The sequence below is a fragment of the Panthera uncia genome, chromosome A2 (assembly GCF_023721935.1).
Source record: "Panthera uncia isolate 11264 chromosome A2, Puncia_PCG_1.0, whole genome shotgun sequence".
In the NCBI taxonomy this organism is placed as follows: Eukaryota; Metazoa; Chordata; class Mammalia; order Carnivora; family Felidae; genus Panthera; species Panthera uncia.
In genome coordinates, this window is record NC_064816.1 from 101,426,218 (window position 1) to 101,447,016 (window position 20,799).

The 20,799-nt window shown below is 38.9% G+C and overlaps 1 protein-coding gene across 1 annotated transcript in view; it reads left to right on the forward strand.

Annotated features, from left to right (window-relative positions):
* Window positions 1-19,233, forward strand: part of SCIN (scinderin) — an 80,708-nt gene extending 61,475 nt beyond the window's left edge. Inside the window, exons 10-16 of the mRNA XM_049641557.1 lie at window positions 1,995-2,085; window positions 4,783-4,953; window positions 11,154-11,331; window positions 11,589-11,710; window positions 15,666-15,743; window positions 17,727-17,787; window positions 18,422-19,233. Of these exons, the coding sequence (XP_049497514.1) occupies window positions 1,995-2,085; window positions 4,783-4,953; window positions 11,154-11,331; window positions 11,589-11,710; window positions 15,666-15,743; window positions 17,727-17,787; window positions 18,422-18,549 (829 nt within the window). The 3' untranslated portion in view covers window positions 18,550-19,233. The remainder of the gene's footprint in view (window positions 1-1,994; window positions 2,086-4,782; window positions 4,954-11,153; window positions 11,332-11,588; window positions 11,711-15,665; window positions 15,744-17,726; window positions 17,788-18,421) is intronic.
* The last annotated feature ends 1,566 nt before the right edge of the window (window positions 19,234-20,799 follow it).

The window sequence follows — 20,799 nt, forward strand, 5'->3', positions numbered from 1 at the left end:
TCATTTCGAAACAGGAGTATAAGTAGTTTAAGTCCAGGAGGCACAGTAAAAGGTGAAGGACTAGAATTGTCACCTACTGAATACACAAAGTTGTTTCTTTTTAATTTCTAAAACCACTTATATTCTAACATGATAGGAGAAAAATAACTTTGCCAGTGGTCTTTTCTCTGGAATGTCAGGTAATTGAAATTGAACAAACACTGAACAATGGCAGTGATGAATCTCTCGATGCAATAAATTCTATTTCCATGCAGCATTCATTTTCAACAACTAACAAGTGCCAGAGGTTTATAAAGAAGAAATCATGTCAGGGATATTGCTCTCCCCTTCCACCCCCCAAGCAAAGGATTTCAAAACTAGGGAAAAGAGCAACTTTATTATGTCTTGGTTGTACAAGTGGAGTATTTGACCCCTTAGGTCATAGATCCATAAAACAAATTAGTGTTAATCTCTGTGGATGGGAGCATGGGTCACTTTGACAGCAAGTGGAAGAAGGGCTGGAGATAAGTAGTGAAAAACTTATTGGGAGTGTCAGAAGGTGAAAGTTTGGCGAGGCTTTCCAGGTTTGCTGGTTGAAATACTGCAGGGAAAAAAAAGGAAATCGAGACAAAAGTTTGGTGATATTGTCTATAGTCAGTTGAAGTTTTTTCCTGCGGGGGGAAAAAAAGGAAATGGAGAAATAATTAGGAAACTGCAGATGTGACAGAGAAATGACGGATGGTAGGAGAGCCAGCTATTATCCTCACTTCTGTGCTACTCCCTGCTCTGTGCTGTCGGTAGCTCACAGAAGCTTTTGTTAACATTATTGGCTCCTGGAAAATTTAGGCTATTAGCATTAAAAGACTATGGACTACATTTTTATGATGTCTTTATTAAGGATACCTTTTTATTTTCTTTTAAATGTGTGCCTCACATGAGCATGTCCTTGTTTTTCTTTCTTGCTGCCCTTTGTAGAATATTTTTATATCATTTGATTCTGCTGGTGCCATGAAACATTCTAAAATAAACAAAACTTGTTTCCTGTACCCAGTGTTTTGGGATATCTGTGTGTATATGTGTACATATGTGTGTGTTGCCCGGTATAGGAAGTTATTGGTAATCTGTTCTGGGTATGAGACAGGTAGCTCACTCTTAAAGTTTCAGAAGTGTATGGTTAACTTCTGAAATCCGGTTCCAGAATTAGTATTTCTAATTAGTATACCTCCTGTTAGCCCCTAGTCAGACAGAGGTGGGAGAATTGGCTAGAAACAAACATTGCTCAGTGCTATGGTTTTTCCCCCTCACAAACTCATCAAATAAGCAGATCTCCCAAAGGTTGCCTTACAGGTTAAGCTAGTGATTGGAGTACTAGCCACAAGCTCCTTAGGAAGAGAAACTGCAAATGAACTGGATGAACTGATTTATTGACCCCTTTCTGGGCCGCTGGTAGTTCAACCTCACTTATGGTTTTATTAGTAATTCCTTGTCATTCTAGACAAGATGGGGCCTCTCCATTGCCTACTTCTTATGATTATTTCCTTAATTTTCCTGGGTCCAGACATTTGTTACTATGGTCACCAAATGTTCATGTAAAGATAGGATACTTCTAATAGCCAGCCTAATAGGTTAGGCTCATGTTCTACTCAAATGGGTTATTTTTACTGCAGAGATGGATTCCCAAAATAGGTAGCTTCAACCTGAAGTCAGACAGACCTGATTACTTAGCTAAGTTATATTTTACTTAGCTAAGTTATATGTAAGGAGCCAGGCCTTGATTTATTTTCCTATAAAATGGGGATAAAAAATAATTATCATGTATAGTTCTAGGCAATACACAGGGCAATTCATTGCCTAATGTTCGTACTTTGAAAAAACGATAGCTTCTATGGCCATATCATGTCAAAACAGTTGGTCTCATCTTGATCTTTCATGATGACTTAAGTCTCTGAAATGCCTACATTAGAAAGTCTTAGAACTCAAATACAAACTAAATGACTTTACTTTGGTTCCTCCAGGCAAGGAGCAAATGCCACAAGAGACGAGCTGACTACATCTGCATTCCTGACTGTTCAGTTGGATAGGTCGCTCGGAGGACAGGCTGTGCAGGTTGGGCTATTTTTACTCCCGGAACTCATACAAGTTGAAGTTTGGCTAGCTCAGTAACTAGTTAAAGCTTTCGTCTCAAGTTGGGATGGGAATTTTAACATTTTCTAAATACTACATTTTTTTCATTTTGGAATTTAAATGTTCCTATTCTCATGCCATGGTAGTTCTCTCAGATTCTGGAAAATAAGGAGCAAACAAAATGAAAAAAAAACAACGACAAAAAAAACGTATTAACAGGCCTAAGGAACCAAATGAACTGACAGGTACTTGACATGAAACTGTTCTACCCAAGTTATTACTTATAGCAGCTCACTTTCCAGCTTTCAAATCTTTGTAAATGTGTCATTACTTCTTAAAAAATAATAATTAAATAGAGAGGTAAGTCAGATACTTTAGTACAGACAATCTAAGCTGGGTAGGCCAAATTTGTTTTTCCAGCTGTTTTTTTTTCCATCTTTGCCTGTAAGTTAGACCTAAATTTAAAGCAAGTTAAATCTAAATGTAAAGGTGCATGTTAACTTTTTATTTGTTTTTATTTTTAGTTTTTTAAGTTTATTTATTCATTTTTGATAGTGAGCAAGAGCGAGAGAGAGACGGAGAAAGAGAATCCCAAGAAGACACCGCTGTCTGCGCATAGCCCGATGCGGGGCTCCATCCCACAAACCGTGAGATCATGACCTGAGCTGAAATCAAGAGTCAGACACTTAACTGACTGATCCACCCAGGCGACCCAACTTTTAAATTGTTTACAAATTAGCAAGATGACTGAATCCTTTAAATTCACTTAACTCTACTTTCCCATGAACTATTATATTCACTTCTTGAATGAAATACTTCTAGGGGCACCCGGATGGCCCAGTCGGTTAAGTCTCCAACTCTTGATTTCAGCTCAGGTCATGATCTCATGGTTCATGAGGTGAAGCACCAAGTCGGGCTCTGCACTGACAGCAAGGAGCCTGCTTGAGATTCTCTCTCTCTCTGCCCCTCCCCTGCCCTGTCTCTCTCTCTCTCTCAAAAATAAATAAACATTTTTAAAAAAGAAAGAAATATTCCCGGCTAAGAACTGACAGCAGTCATTCAATTGATCTTTAAAGTGTTCCTTACCAAGTTATGCAAAAACTTTGAAGATATGCATTGTGCTTTATAAATTCTATATTTCATAATAAAATATTTGATATACCCAATGAATGAATTTGCATTCATTGTTAGCCAATGTGAATCCTAAATTCACAATGAAATGGTAATGTTTAGTTTAACCACTAGATGGCAGTAGTTTACAATAATATATAAACTCCAGTCCTGCACTGATGTTTGAAACATTCCTTTGCAGAGTATATTAACTGTAGTGAAGATTTTTCAATTTACCTTTTATCTCTTTTATCTTAATTTAGCAGTGGAAAATGAGTCTTATTCAGTGGCCCACTTTTTTTTGTGTTGGCAGTTGAGGTTTTCTCAATGTCACCCCAAGTTTGGAGTTGTGACTTAGAAGACATTTGCATAAGTTGCTACTTGCTTATTTGCATGTTTGCTAATTGAAAGATATCTGTGGGGTGTGCCTGGCCGGCTCGGTCAGTAGAGCATGCAACTCTTGATCTCAGGGCTGTGAGTTCAAGCTCCATGGTGGGTGTAGAACTAACTTTAAAAAATAAATAAGTAAATAAAAAAGAAAAGAAAAAAGAAAAATATCTGTTAAGTTAGTTATTTTAGTGCTCCCTAGGCCTCCAGGCTATGGTTTGTACATCAGCATTCCCATTTACTTGGCTTCTAACAAAAGACATACCAGGGTGACTGAGACAGTTCAGTTTTAGCATACAGCAAAATAATTGAAGAAAATAGAGAACTGACACAAAATTTGAGCTGTTTGTGTAAGGAATTGCATCAGTAATTTATGTAAGAAACAGGAGATTTGTTTCTAATCCAATATCTGGTGTTCAGCTAATAGGTGAAGTTAAATGATTTACTATTTACTTTCTTCAATTTCCTTATCCTGAAGAGTCCTTATATTACGTACTGTAAGTGGTTATATTTAGCAAATCTATTACCATTTCTATAGATAAGAAGTAGAAAATATATTCAATTTTTGTTTTTGCCAGCTTTTGATGTTTGGATTGAAATCTATTCATCTCCAGATTATCACAATGTTTTCATCTCATAGTTGTAGAGATGTAGAAATAATAAATATGCCTTGGCGTTGCCTTATTTTGGGAAGCATTTAAATGTACATCTCTTCACCTTCTGGACAAGATCCAAAACGTTTCAGAAACAAATGTATCACTAAACATCTGTAGTGTTGGTGCTCTTGAAAAAAGTGATTTTTATAAATGATGGCATACACAGGGACTTTGTTGTGTTTTTCTCTTTTGGAGATGTAGATGTTTAGTGATCTTTTTGGAGATGTAGAAACAGATGCCTTATCTGTTTATACTTTCTGGAAGCAGAGAGTGGTACAGTATGGGGATTTTCCCCTGAGAAGAAACTGCTCAGAGTGCTGTGTCTGGAGTAAAAGATTCTTAAGTCAGCAGGAAAACTGTGCTTGATTTGCATTAACCTATATTTTCTGTTAATCATCATGCCTTCTGCGCTTCATTTTTAATTTGTTTTTTGTTTTGTTTTCAAAAAGGAAAATAACACATGTGGAAATACAGCCTTCTTTCACTGCACCCTTTATTATGTTTGTTTTATCCCCCTGCCCCCCAGATCCGAGTCTCTCAAGGCAAAGAGCCTGCTCACCTGCTGAGTTTGTTCAAAGACAAACCGCTCATTATTTACAAGAACGGAACATCAAAGAAAGGAGGTCAGGCACCTGCTCCCCCTATACGCCTCTTTCAAGTCCGGAGAAACCTGGCATCTATCACCAGAATCATGGAGGTAATGTCACGCATTCAATGAAACATGCCCTGTTTACGGACTTCCCGGTGGACCTGAGCTATCAACAAATAGTAGTCTTCAAAAAATTGGCAAATTCCTTTTATTTTGATAGTTAATCCATTGTTCACAATAACAAATTGCTAAAAGCAGGAGAACCAAGTTAGCTCCAGATATCAGGCCTGTCACACTTTTCGTCTGCATTGTACCAAAACAAATACATTTTAAGAGTAATGTAACAAATCAAATGGTCAAAGGCCTGAGGAAGCTGAAACTTTGTCTTGAAAGGCCTGGAGGAAGATGGATGGCATGTAATGGCCAGGTGGTCATAGTGGGGAAATCCAAGAGGGAAAGCCCGTGTTTGTATAGGTGTAACAGCTGTGGAAGGTAAGCTTCATTGCACATAGGGCCAGAACCATAACTCAACGAGCCACATAAGCTGTCTCTGACAGCAACTGTGAAAGAAATCAAACCCCATATCACAGGTCATAAGACAAGAAGACCTCCAGGTATGGACATGGCTGGCAGGCATGGGTGTTTACATGGCTGGTGTTTTCACCTCTAGGCTGGTGTTTTCATCACTTTTCATCTTCCAGACCCTTCAGTCACCATTGAAATCCAAGTCTCCCCAGTCAGCCCTAAACTGCCCTGCACATTCTGTACTCCCCACACCTGGACCCACCTGCAAACCCTTCCCCTTCACACAAACCATTCGGCCGAGCCGTTGAAGCTAGGTGGGTCATAGCATCCCCCCACTACAATCTGTTCCCTATATCACCCTCCCCCTTTTTGCACTATGGCTGTCCTCTGAGGACATTGCCCATACAGCCCTCTCAAGTGGCAGGTGTTTTTCCCCAGTGTCCTCTTACCAGACATGGGGGCAGCTGGAGTATCCTCCTTGCTCACCCTTGGCTGTTTGACTTTTGTCCTTCTTATCAGACTCTCCCTCCCTCAGCTTCCTTGTGCTGTTGTCCATGGAGCTGCCAGTCCTTCCCCTCTTATTCTTTGGTGGTTTCAGCCATTGTTTGACTATGTCCATCACTCTGGCTTCTCTCATCCAATAGTCTTATTGTTGACCCCTTTTATCTCACACTCATGTGGTCCTGTACTAAACCTTGCCATTGACAATCACTTTAGCACCTCAGGAATCTGTTTCAGACATCTAATCTCTGACAACCATCTGCTGTCATTTGGCCCCTTTACTCTAGGATGCATATACCAGCAATCTCAAACCTGAATCCATGCACCCCCTCCATCCATCACACCCTTCATATCCCCCACTCTCCAGATCTCTCCTTTGAGAACTGAGTCAGAGTTTCAGAGAACATAAACGTAATCACACAAGAGTCACTTATCTACTCCCCAAGTTCACCATTGTGCCTGCATCTGTTCATATATATTCTCCTTCTTGCCTGTTTTGTGGAATACATTTGTTTATTTATATTTAACAATTCATAGATATTTTATAACAGTTACTTATATATAAATACTAAATTATTTTATAAATTCATATTGATATACCCATATCCATAAATTAACAATGCAAATTAATGTTTGTGAAAAGCAATATATTGGTAAATAAATTAATACATGTTTATTACATAAACAAACAAAATGTGACTTCTGTCCTAAGGCTGAATTCTTACCACCTGTCACCACCAACTTCTGTCCAGAACCTCCCACCCTCTTGCCTTCCTACGGGCTTTCTTGGATTCCACTCTGTCCCATGTTCTTATCTCACTTCCCATTCATCATTATGGCTGGCAGTAATCTCCTTTCTCTTCTCTGTCATCCGTGTGTTCTTCTCTTCTGGATTATTTACTTCACAATACAAGCATGCCTTCAAAACACTCCCATCTTCCTTTAAAAACTATCTTTTGACCCCAATCCTGCCAGCTACCGTATCCTTTCTCTGCCCTCCTTAAGAGCACAGATCCTCAAAAGCATTGCCCTCGCTCACTCCCTATCTGTACACGTGTAAGCCTCTTCTCTGTAAAACCGTTCTCCTCAGGCATCCATTCCCACCACGCCTATGCTGTTATCTAGTTGCCAGTGGCCCCCATTCACCATCTTCTCGGACCCCTTTACTTAACCTTCCATTAGCCTTTGCGACAGTTGCCCTTCCCTGGCTTCTTGAAACACTATTATTTTTATTTTATTTTTTTCACCAGGCCTCTGAAGCCACTTACAAGATTTCTTCCAAACTTCTGAAGAGTGTTTTTGTTCCACTTCTCATACTAAACCAGTTTCTGCTTCTCCTCTGCTGTGTGTCCTCCAAGCCCCCTAAGGCTCAGTCTTGGCCCTCTCCATGACGATCGCATTCAGTCATATCATTTAAATGCTATCATGTACACTGATCTCATCCAGAACATTCTGCACACGGGTTCTGATGTGTTCAATGATGACTAATTATTATTTTTTTTAATCTATCAAATTAACCATTAAGCTCTCATCTACAGGTACACTCAGCTGATGTCAGATAGAAGAGTTGACAAGAATCCTTGCATTCCTGGTCTCTTCCTTGCACATCTTTATGAGACATGCAAGCTCCCTGTGATGTGGTTCCTTTGTGTCCTTTCAGCCTCTCAAACTGGCCTTCACATTCCTAGCCTCTCTGAAATGTGCTAGTCAAAACCATGTTTGTGAGGCTTTCTGTTTTCATCTCCTGGGACGCTGATGCTTTATAATCTTCTATTTTGGAACTACCTCCCCGATGTCACACTAGCCCCTGTGTGGGCCTGTTGCCCCCTGTCTATCATCCAACCTCTTTCTTCTGTACCAATAAAGAGACATTTGGATGAGAAATTGGAAGTCCTGGTTCCTATCAATCTCCATCATCACATCTGATAGATTCCTTTGACTGTTGGTCCAAGAGACCTTGTTCCTACTGAAAAAGGATGATAACCACTTCCCTGAATGTTACCAACCCCTGGAACACATCTTTAACATTTCCAACAGATTGTGTGTCAACTATATTTTAATTAGAAAAACAAATAAAAAACAGAACTTCCAATGATTCCTTCCTCCCATGGGGCGCTCTCTGGGGATAGGGCCCTGGCAAACCTGGTGAAATCCAGCTCTCCATGTTAGTTGATGGCACTTCAACCCAGTTGGCCAAGTGCCAGCATTTGGCAGCTGAGCATCACCTCCTTCTTGAAATGCTCTCTGCACTTGGCCTTGAGAACACCACACTTGGGTTTTCTTCCTCTCATGGTTGTTCCATCTCAGTCTTTCTCACTGGTTCTTCTTCATCGCATTGAGCCCCACAGTTGTGCAGAAAGTCATACTGTCAGTGACACAGTCATGCGGTCAGACAGGTTCTCACAGAGTCTGACACAGAGTCACAGAATCACAAGGTCATAGGCAGGAAGACACCCATCCTGGGACCCTTGGGCTCACTAGCAGGCCCGACCCTGCACATGCTTGCCCTGCCCCGAGGTTCCACTTCCAGCCTCACCCTCAGGTGAGAGTCTGGGCCCGTCTCGGTCCTTCTCACTCCTCTGTGGCCATAGGGAGCACAGCTGTGCTCACCTGGCCAGTCCCTGAGAGTGGCCATGGCTTTGTGGTTGAAAGGAAGGGGCATGTCAGTGCTGTGTTTTTAATCTGCTGTAGTCTTTTATTATTTGACTTATGATTTATCTGAGCCTGGATAACCTTTTAGTGAATTTGCATTGTTATCTCTTTGCCAACATTGGACTCCAGTTCCGATTTTATGATTCCTAGGTGTCCTTTGTAAGTTTTTGGTGTTTTTTTTTTATTTCAGTATGATTAACATACAGTGTTATATTAATTCCAGGTATACAATATAGTGATTCACCAGTTCCATACATTACTCAGGGCTCATCAAGATAAGTGTCCTCTTCATATCCTTTATATATTTTATCCATCCTTCCCCTCTTCCCTCTGGTGATAATCAGTTTGTCCTCTGTAGTTAAAGGTCTGTTTTTTTTTTTTGGTTTGTCTCTTTTTTCCCTTTGTTCGTTTGTTTTAATCCACTTATGAATGGAATTATATGGTGTTTGTCTTTCTCTCAGTGGCTTATTTCACCTGGTAGTATACTCTGTAGCTCCATCTATGTTGTTGCAAATGACAAGATTTCGTTGCTTTTTAGACTCAGTAATATATATAGCTGGAAGTTTTACACACACACACACACACACACACACACACACACACAATCACTTCTTTATTATCCATTCATCTATTGATGGACACTTGGGCTGCTTCCATAATTTGGCCATTGTAAATGCTGCCTCAGTAAATATAGGCATGTATATATCCTTTTGAATTTGTGTTTCTCATGTTCTTTGGGTGAATACCCAATAGTACAATTACTGGATCATAGTGTAGTTCTATTTTTAGGTTTTTGAAGAACCTCCATACTGTCTAAACAGTGGCTGCACCAGTTTGCATTCCCACCAACAGTGCAGGAGGGTTCCCCTTTCTCCACATCCTTGCCACTATTTGTTCTTTCTTGTGCTGTTGATATTAGCCATTCTGATAGGTGTGAGGTGATACCTCATCGTGGTTTTGATTTGCATTTCCCTGATAATGAGTGATGTGGAGCATTCCTTCATGTGTCTGTTGGCCACCTAAATGTCTTCTTTGGAAAAATGTCTGTTCATGTCTTCTGCTCATTTTTAATTGGATTATTTGTAGTTTTTGGTGTTGGGTTATATAAGTTCTTTATATATTTTTGATACTAACTCTTTATTGGATATGTCACTTGCAAATATCTTCTCCCATTCAGTCGGCTGTCTTAATCTTGTCGTGTCCTCTGCTTGTCGTGTCCTCTGCTTGTCGTGTCCTCTGCTTGTCGTGTCCTCTGCTGTGCAGAAGTTTTTATTTTGATGTACTGCCAATAGTTTTGCTTTTGTTTCCCTTGCCTCAGAGACATATGTAGAAAGATGTTGCTATTGCCAATGTCAGAGAAATGACTGCCTATGCTCTCTTCTTGGATTTGTATAGTTTCAGGTCTTACATTTGGATCCTTAAACCATTTTGAGTTAATTTTTGTGTATGGTGTAAGAAAGTGGTCCAGTTTCATTATTTTGCATTCTTTTGCATTCTAGATGCATTTCTGCATCTTCTATTTTGTATCATTTGCATGTTGCTGTCCAGTTTTCCCAACACCATTTGTTGAAGAGACTGTCTTTTTCCCATTGCATATTCTTGCCTCCTTTCTCAAAGATTAAGTGACCATATAATTGTGGGTTCATTTCTGGGTTTTCCATGTTAGTTGATCTAGGTGTCTATTTATGTGCCAGTACCATACTGTTTTGATTGCTACAGCTTTGTAATATAACTTGAAGTCTGGAATTGTGATATCTCTAGTTTTGTTTTTCTTTTCCAAGATTGCTTTGGCTCTTCAGGGTGTTTTGTGGTTCCATACAAACTTTAGGATTGTCTGTTTTAGTTCTGTGAAAAATGCTGTTGGTATTTTCATAGCGATTGCATTAAGTCTGTAGACTGCTTTGGAAAGGTTTCCTTTTGATTATTTGAAAAACCCCTTTAAGTTGGGGAAAGAAAAACTGAACATCTTTTGCTTTATGTGTGTCACTTGTGTACATTACACCCACTTTCCAACCATCATTTATAGCCTATACTTGTTCTTATGATTTCTTTGAATATCATTTTTGTTACTTATCACTTACATTTGGGTAATTTTATTTGTAGAGCCCTATGCTTGTCTGGGGGCAGATAAGCATTCTAAAGTGACACAGAGAAAAGTGCTACTAATGTTTCTTTTTTTAAAAAAGTGTTTATTTATTTTGAAGCAGACAGAGAGCTCTAGCGGGAGAGGGGGAAAGAGAAAGGGAGAGAGAGAGACAGAGACAGAGAGAGACAGAGAGAGAGACAGAGAGACAGAGAGAGACAGAGAGAGAGACAGAGAGAGAGAGAGAGAGAGAGAGAGAGAGAGAATCCCAGGCAGGCTCTTCACTGTCAGCATAGAACCCAACATGGGGCTTGATCTCACAAACCGTGAGATCATGACCTGAGTGGAAATCAAAAATGGGACATTTAAGTGACTAAGCCACCCAGCTGCCCCCAATGTTTCTAATACCATAGTGGTGTCCTAGTGCCACCCTGGGATCATGACAAAAGGCAAAGGATGGTTTGTCCCTGTCACAGCTTCTCAGGCATGTTTATTGAGGGAACAGCAATGAATTTGAATCACTGTGTTATTTTTCTTTATACTCTAGGTAGATGTTGATGCACATTCCTTGAATTCCAATGATGTTTTTGTCTTGAAACTGCGGCAAAACAATGGCTACATCTGGATAGGAAGAGGTGCTAGCCAGGAGGAGGAGAAAGGAGCAGAGTATGTAGTGAGTGTCCTCAAATGCAGAACCACAAGGATTCGGGAAGGCAGGGAACCAGGTGTGTACTGTGGGGAGAAGGACAGCAGCCAGCATTTCTATTTGGTATCATTGCTAATCATGTATTTATTTATTTTGATAAATAGGGCCTTTGTAATGGTTACAGGGCATTAAAAATCCTTCCACTACTTGCAAAATTGGGTGATGGTACCTGTCATATTTAAGTAATTTCTTAACATTAAGGTCAAGGTTAATGTAAAGCAATACCAACTCCATGCTCCTGGAAAAGCATTCAGTAACTCGTTGTATTTTTCACAGAGGAGTTTTGGAATTCCCTTGGAGGGAAAAAGGGCTACCAGACTTCTCCACTGCTAGAAACCCAGGCAGAAGACCATCCGCCTCGGCTTTATGGCTGCTCTAACAAAACTGGAAGATTCATTGTGAGTGTCTTGCAGAACATGGGAGTAGAACTGAACGACCTTGGGAGAGGCATTCTGGTGTGGCTCTGACACTTTTTAGCATGTTAGTGCTCTGATTCTCAGTTTTAGCTTGCTTGTCTGCAAACAGGTGATAATCTTAGCTCTATGCAGGGTCGCTATAAGAGTCAATGAGTCAGTGATGTGGGGCATTGGGGTGGCTCGGACTCTTGATTTCGGCTCAGGTCACGATCTCATGGTTTGTGAGAAAGAGCCCCATGTCGGGCTCTGCGCTGACAGTGCAGAGCCTGCATGGAATTCTCACTCTCCCTCTCTGTCTCTGTCTCTCTCTCTCTCTCTCTCTCTGCCCCTACCCCATGTGCATGCATGCACACACACTCTCTCTCAAAATTATTAAATAAACATTCTTTAAAAAAAGAATCAATGATGTAATGGATGTGAAAGCATAGGAATACTGTCAAGTACTATGTAAATCAAACTGCTCATAAAAATATCAGCTGCTTTGCACCTGTGTCAACATGAGGTTGTTGTGATACGAATATGCATATGGTTGGATTTACTAATTTAATAATTTGACACTTTCTGTGGGAAACCATAGTGGTTTGTGAGCAGACTATGTCAGTTTTGCACTTCAATTTCCCAGGGATTAAAAGTTTCACCACATTGACTGAATAAAAATATTATGGAAATATTATGATCATTGAGCAGAATCAGAGAAAGCTATACATGCACCTGCAAATTAACTGAAATCAGCAAAAATGTTTTATTTCATTCACAGGCTTTGAGTTCCAGATGTTTCAAAGTAAAAGTATTTGTGTACAAGACTGATTTTATACTGGGCTCCAAAATATCTTGGAGTGCAGCCCCTCATCTCATTTCAACCATAAAAATTTGGTTTTCTCTGTTTGACATGTGAGGGCTTCGTGTAAATTTTTTATTTAAAGGACAAAATTCTTTCCTATATAAAATTTGATCTCAAGGTTTGGTCACCATGTCCTGGTGAATACAAGCTTTGTTTTTCAATACACACACACACACACACACACACACACACACACACACAAACACATCTGAAAATTGCCTAAGTCTTTTCCCAGGTACATTGCTTGCTAGAAATAAAATGTTTTGGGGCACCTGGGTGGCTCAGTTGGTTAAGTGTCTGACTTATCCTCTAGTCATATCTCACAGTTCATGAATTTGAGCCCCACATCAGGCTCTGTGCTGACAAGTCAGAACCTAGAGCCTGCTTTGGATTCTATGTTTCCCACTCTCTGCCCCTCCCCCTCTTGTTCTCTCTCTCTCTCTCTCTCTCTCTCTCTCTCTCTGTCTCTGTCTCTCTCTCAAAAATAGACATTAAAAAAATTATTGAAAGAGTGCTTTGAAGAAGAAACTGCTCATGTTCACTTGAAACAGTGAAGTGATTTGACCTAAATATTAAAGGTTTGAATTAAAAATTAGAGTCTTGATAAATATTTGGCTGTTGGGCACCATAGTTGCTCACCTACTTTCTAGGAAATCCCTGTATTTTAGAAACTTGTTAGAAAAAAAATCTATTTTACTCTTTTCACTGTTAATTTTATGTGGCATCCAACTAACTTCTTATTCAACTAATGTTTCTATAATTTCTTAGTATGGTTTGCTCACATTGCTAAAATTAACATGCTCACATTGCTAAAATTAAATGAAGATATATTTTACAAAAATAATATCTAGGCTTTGTTCTCAGTCAGACTTGAAAAAATCTATTAGTTTTTGTGGGTTTTTTTTTTGTCATGAACATATTTAAAGGAAATATACTTTTACTCAACACCTACTCATTTTCTTGTTTGATTTTTGGAACTCTGGCTATTCTCTTCACAATTTAAGGCAAAGTAGTGTCACTAACAAGTTTTTCATCTTATCATCACAAGCTGAAAACTGGCTTTAGACTAGATTTGCATAAAATAGCAGAGCATGTTGCTTAAAAGCACAAGTTTTAGAACCAGTCTGCAAGTACAGTATCACTTACTTACTGGCTGTGTGACCTTCAACAACCTTCTCTGTGCTGTAGTTTTCTCATCTATAAAATGGGGATAATCCTAGTATCTACTATATAGTGTTGTTGTGAATATTAAATCAGTTCTTGCATATAAAGGATTAGAATAGTGCCTGACATGGAGTAAATGATATTTTAGGTTTTTGCTTTTATAAATCATTATGTCATTGGTAAAAATTCTGTAAGAACAATATAAACTAACTTTTTGCTTTTGGTAAAACTTTTGTTTGTTTGTTTTTTATATGACAGTCTCAGAATCTCATCAGATTACGACAAGTGTGTATTCTGCTCAGAGAGCTCCAGGTTGCCTGGGGCCAGCTTTACTTAGGCTGGGCCCAGCTGGGAGATTCTCCTTTGGGCTGTGGTTCCATTGATGCCTGTTTTTCCCATGACTCAGCCCAGGAGTACAAGAGGGCCCTTGATGAGTCAAATTTACTAATTGACTTGGCCAAAGACAAGGTTACCTCCACTTACTGGACTGTACCACAAAGTCACACAGCAGAGGGACTAGAGTCCAATCTACCACACCTTCCTAAATATCAGGAGAGTTCTTTATCCAGAATCCTTTAAACTTTGTGAACTTCAGATTAATAACTGCCCACTGGTAGTGGGTGCGTTAAACTAACCCTCCCGAGTATCCTTTGATGTTAACTATAGAGAACAGAATTTAACACATTTAAAATAATAATAATAAAACTTTGCTTACAGAATATTATGTTGTATCATCTTGTCAAAAATTGTCAACTTAAAAAATGACCAGACCTGCTGATCTTATTAAAATAATCTTGGCCTACAATATAAAAGACAGCTTAATACTTAGACCATAAACTCAAATACCTTTAAGGACTACAAAGGTGACAGAAATCCGTGAAGCAGCTTGTCACAAGGACTGTCATAGAGCTTGTCATAGAGCTGTGGTCAGACTGTAGCCTACCTAGGACATTCAGGTGCAGTGTTGATATTAAGTACTGTGCTTCCCAGACAAGATTCCATCAGTTTGTGATATATGAGTAAACAGATAAACAATTTTTTAAATCTTTATTACCCACATCACATCATGCCAGTCAGAGTGGCTAAAATGAACAAATCAGGAGACTATAGATGCTGGAGAGGATGTGGAGAAACGGGAACCCTCTTGCACTGTTGGTGGGAATGCAAACTGGTGCAGCCGCTCTGGAAAACAGAGTGGAGGTTCCTCAAAAAATTAAAAATAGATCTACCCTATGACCCACCAATAGCACTGCTAGGAATTTACCCAAGGGATACAGGAGTGCTGATGAATAGGGGCACTTGCACCCCAATGTTTATAGCAGCACTTTCAACAATAGCCAAATTATGGAAAGAGCCTAAATGTCCATCAACTGATGAATGGATAAAGACTTTTGGTTTATATACACAATGGAATAGTACGTGGCCATGAGAAAGAATGAAATATGGCCTTTTGTGGCAAAGTGGATGGAACTGGAGAGTGTTATGCTAAGTGAAATAAGTCATGCAGAAAAAACAGATACCATATGTTTTCACTCTTATGTGGATCCTGAGAAGCTTAACAGAAGACCATGGGGGAGGAGAAGGGGGAAAAAAGTTAAAGAGGGAGGGAGGCAAACCATAAGAGACTCTTAAAAACTGAGAATAAACTGAGGTTGTTGGGGTGTGGAGGGAGGGGAGGGTGGGTGATGGGCATTGAGGAGGGCACCTGTTGGGATGAGCACTGGGTGTTGTATAGAAACCAATTTGACAATAAATTTCATATTAAAAAATAAAAATTAAAAAAATAATCTTTATTACCCCAAAAAACAAAAAAAAATAACTAGCAAACTTTATTTTTGTGGTGCTCCAAAAGAATACAATACATTCATATCCTATATATTAGAAAAATTACTGCTCTACTGTTGGATCATAAAGCTTCTTCATACATTTCAGATTGAAGAAGTTCCAGGAGAGTTTACCCAGGATGATTTGGCAGAAGATGATGTCATGTTACTGGATGCTTGGGAACAGGTAAAACTATATTTGATGGTAAGAAGAAAGTGTGCTTATAGCTGGGAACTCACAAAACCAGCTTTGAAAAATGGCAAGTCTAATAATAAATGGACCTACGGATTTAGGCTGTGTTTCAAAAAGACCCAACACAGTCTGGCAAAAGGTAAAACTGGTACTTGTAGCAATTTATTTCCTAATGTGGAAATAATTCTATGGCTACCATCTGTGGCTGTATAGTTTTAAGAAAAGAAAAAAAAAACCCACTACTATTTTTCATTTCACTCCTAACTTATTCATGCATTCATCTCTTCATTTAACTAATAAATGCATTAGTGGGTGCAATGCCTTGGAGGTGCAATGCCAAGAGGAAGACTGAGAGATTCAGAAGTTTTCTTGAAATCTGACATGAAGTCATAGAGGACCTTTCCCCTGGGGAAGAAACAGATGCAGGATAGTTTTGAATCTACACAGTAAAATACATTATTGTTATATATATCTTTATTTGGGAGAAAACGAATGGGGATTTGGCATGCCATATCTGAGAGTTGGGTTTTGTGGGGTTTTTTTTAAACCTTTATGTAAACTGATTAAATAGTGAAAGGGAAAAATAAATATATTAGGAATTAAATTGTATACAGCAATTATGAAACCCGCATCTGAATTAGGCCTAGTCTTAGAGTGAACCCTGCTAATTGTTACGTTCAGATCTGTTCTTAATTGCTAAAGCCATTTGTTTATTTTACACCTTAGCTTCTTGGTCTAGAAATAATCATATTTGAATTTGGCACCTAACTACAGATTCTCCCCCAGGTGAATGGATCACTTATTTATAGATATGAAATTTATTTTTTTAAATTTTTTTGTTAATGTTTATTTAGTTTTGAGAGACAGAGAGAGACAGAGCATGAGCGGGGGAGGGGCAGAGAGAGAGAGAGAGAGACACAGAATCCGAAGCAGGCTCCAGGCTTTGAGCTGTCAGCACAGAGCCCGACACGGGGCTTGCACTCACAAACTGCGAGATTGTGACCTGAGCCAAAGTTGGACGTTTAACCGACTGAACCACCCAGGTTGCTCTAGATACGAAATTTAAAACCGCATGTCAAAACACCTTTGTGTATTAAGAATTAAAATGAGAATGACATTTCCTTATTCAGAAGAATTTAATTCTCTCCATTTGTAGTCAATTCTATAGTCATGGATACTTTAGAATATTTCCCTTACTACATTTTATTTTTTTAATCACATTTTTCATTTATATTACCATGATGTCATGGTTTGTTCTGTGCCCTGCAAGCAAATATTTCAGTACTTTCAGTATGAATTAGAATACAACCAAAACTAATTTGACCAAAATTTCTCTGCCAACAAGTTATTCTAAAGTGATTTAAGTATAAGGTAATTCAAGAGAATGATTCAGCACTGAAGTTCCCAACCTACACATTTAACAAGAAGAATATGTATGGAATATATAATTACATCAGTTTAAAAAAAAAAAAAAAACCTCAATATTTAAATACTAAACATTATAGCACTTTTACCAAAGTGTTACAGGATACGGTTTTATAGGGGTAAACTATAGGCTTAAGTCAAATATTCCTAAAGGGAGTCTGAGGTCCCCACAAACAAACTAAGCCTGGTCCTCCCCGGATAATACTAAAATGGAGATAATGACTGCCTTACATTCTCCAGGAGTGGGTACAGAAGATGGCCAATATGTTGTTTTGAGAAGGTCTATAAACTAGAAAATACTATGTAAACACGGAATATCAGGATGTGAAATGTGGAGTCAAACTGGCTGGCTATCCATTTAGGTGTCTCCTAATACGGAAAACACTGGGAAAGTGGTGTGACTTCTCTTCACCTCCTTGTCCACATCCTTATTAACTCCAGGGCTTGTGGTGAAGAGTATAAATGAATGGTGTGTGAGAAGCACTTTCCTGAGGGCTTGCGCCGAATGAGTACTCCCCAAACACTACATATGATTATTGTTCCATTTTTCAGATTTTTATTTGGGTTGGCAAAGATGCCAATGAAGTCGAGAGAACAGAATCTCTGAAGTCTGGTAAGTGAGATCCCATGGAGGCTGTTACCCCGAATGGTTATGACTAAGTCCTTGACTGCTCTTCTCAGCACAGTTTTCAAAACTACACATTCAAACTGAGGAGAATCTAATAAGCTTTCACTTTCACAACTAAAGAGTAATGGAAATTTTTTAAACTGAAGAATTTCAGAATAAGAAAAATAGGTTCTGTTACTTAATGTAGAATATGGTTACATCAATTTGTGCTGAAAAATTTAAATTCACTGAAATAGTATTTTATTATTATTATTTAAATTCACTGAACTACTATTGAAACCTCTATAACTGTGATAACCTAGATCTTTTAAAATTCCTTTTGAGTAATGCTGTTCTTTCAGGCACAGCTGCTGTTTATTATTGAAAAGTATAAGAATAATTATGCCGTCAGGATTATTCTTTGAAGTTTGGTTTATTTTTAGGCAGTCATGAGATGCTCATGTGCAATCCATAGCAGTTGAGAGAAATCAATAAGGAATTGTTCATATGGAACAGTATCTGGCTACTTTGGGGCAATGAAAATTTGATCCATTACTTTAATTGGAAGACTTTTCATTCCGTTGTTATTTTAGGTTAATCAAAACTAACCGAATGTGTATGTCTCTGCATTTCTTTATAGCCAAAATGTACCTTGAGACAGACCCTTCTGGAAGAGACAAGAGGACACCAATTGTCATCGTAAAACAGGGCCATGAACCACCCACATTCACGGGCTGGTTCCTGGGCTGGGATTCCCACCGGTGGTAAACTGGTCTTTGTAGGAAAAACCAAACAAATATTATGGCGCAACTGTCCCATTGCTGTTTTGGGGGAAGGAAGGTTTTTGTTGTTTGTTGGACTTTAGAAAGTTAACTTCAGCCGTATGGCTATTGTTTTTGTGCCTAATATTGGTTTGAAATTCTTTTTAACTAGAATTTTCTTATGTTAGTATTTTAAAATCACCTAAAGTAAATTTTTGTTGTGGACCAAGAGTAGCTCTGCTGGAAACTGGGATTTATATCTTTTTATATGAAATTTGTGCATAATCTAGGGGAGTTTATCAGGGAATTTTATAAATCAGGAGCCATTAGCCAAACTTTTTCTTTAATATGCCAGAGAAGTAAGCCATAATGCCTTTGAGGCTATTCTCCTATGTGTTGTGTTCAAAAGGATAGTATATTTGTGGTGAGGTTGATGTTAAGGGGGGGTTTAAAAGTTTGTTGTTATTTTGCTTCTTCAGCCAATATGACTCTGACACCATTAACTCCCAAGTGTCATTTCCTAAAAGTAACTTTACCATGTTTGCCTTTTTAAAAGACTTTGAAATCACAGCTTTTTCATGACAAAATAGTCTACCCGGATATACATATTTGACAGTGCTTGTTTAATACCACAAAGGCTATGTACAAAAAAATTCATTCATGCTGTCTTTCATCATTAAAATATACCTCTTTTTGAAAGGGTTTTTTGTTGTGACATTTTATTCAAATATGACATGTAAATTAATTACACAATTAGTTTTAAGGTTAAATACTTTCATTCACAAATAAATACAAATTAATCTTTCTCTTAAAAAAAATGTTAATGTTTATTTATTTTTGAGAGAGAGAGAGACAAAGCAGGGAGGGGCAGAGAGAGAGCGGGACACAGAATCCAAAGCAGGTTCCACGCTCTGAGCTGTCTGCACAGAGCCCGACACGGGACTAGAATTCACGAATCATGAGATCATGACCTAAACCGAAGTCAGACACTTAACTGACTCAGCCACCCAGGCACTCCTCAAATTTAATATTTCTTATTCATCCTCATTAAGTGGTCAAAATTAAACAACCTTTCTAAAGTTACATAATTAAAAAAGATTTTAAATATATTGTGCATCTGAAACCTGGGCCCTGTTAAAAGATAAATTGAGGCATATTAAACATTTCAAGAGTTTATTTGAGCAAAAAATCCATCCAGATTGGGCAGTGCCAGACTAGAAGCAGGAGCACTCTACCAGAACTCAGGGAGAGACTTTTATAGAGAAAGAGTAAAGCAAAGTAAGGATATTACTGACTGGTTAGGCTTAAAGTCCAGTTGGCTGTTTGTGATTGGTTGTCCTCAGGTTTCGATTTTGTAACCTTGAGGCATTTACAGGCTTGGATTTGGGTTTGCTTACATAGGTCTCCACAGCATTAGAGCCACATCAGTCTAATGGCCTCCTTGTTTAAATCATTTAACAGACCCCCAAAAAAGGAGTTGGGGTAGAAGGTGGAGATCCAATAAAGTAGAAGCCAACTTTGGAAGTAGGCTAGAAGGTGGCTCATTGAGGAGCAGAAGCTACATTTCCATGGAAAGGGGAATCAGAGCCAAGGAGTGATCTAAGAAATTCTCACACTCTCTCTGTGCGGAATGAATGGCGTGCGCATTTCAGACCGAGTCCTGGTGTGGGTTGGCGTGGAGAAGTGAGCCCAGTACCATTATGGCTGAAAAGTAGTCTTGTGGAGACCTGCAGCTTGTGCGAGTGCTAAGGAAGCAGTGAGAAGCCACGCTTCCAGGCACTGTTCCTTCATTCAGCACGTAATTTTATTAGGTGTCTGTTTGGTGTCAGGCACTATTCTAGGCACTTTGGATCCAACATGAATGAAACAGACAAAGTCCAAACTGTCACAGAGTTTATATTCCAGGGAAGAAGCTAACAAAAACAAGTAGATACAGAGTCCCCACTTAGGCTCAGTCTTGCTTTCCATGGTTTCAGTTAACTGAGGTCAGCTGTGGTCAGGAAGCAGCTGATTCTCCTTCTGGTGCATATGCGGGAGGTCAATAGTAGCCTAACGCTACGACGCAGTGGCTACACCTTTTACTTCACTTCACTGCATCACGTAGGCATTTCATCATCTCACATCACCACAGGATGAAGGGTGAGTACAGTGCATTAAGGTATTTTGAGAGAGGGAAAGAAAGCCCATATTCACATAACTTTTATTACAGTATCTTGTTATAATTGTTCTATTTTACTGTTATTGTTGGTATGCTCTT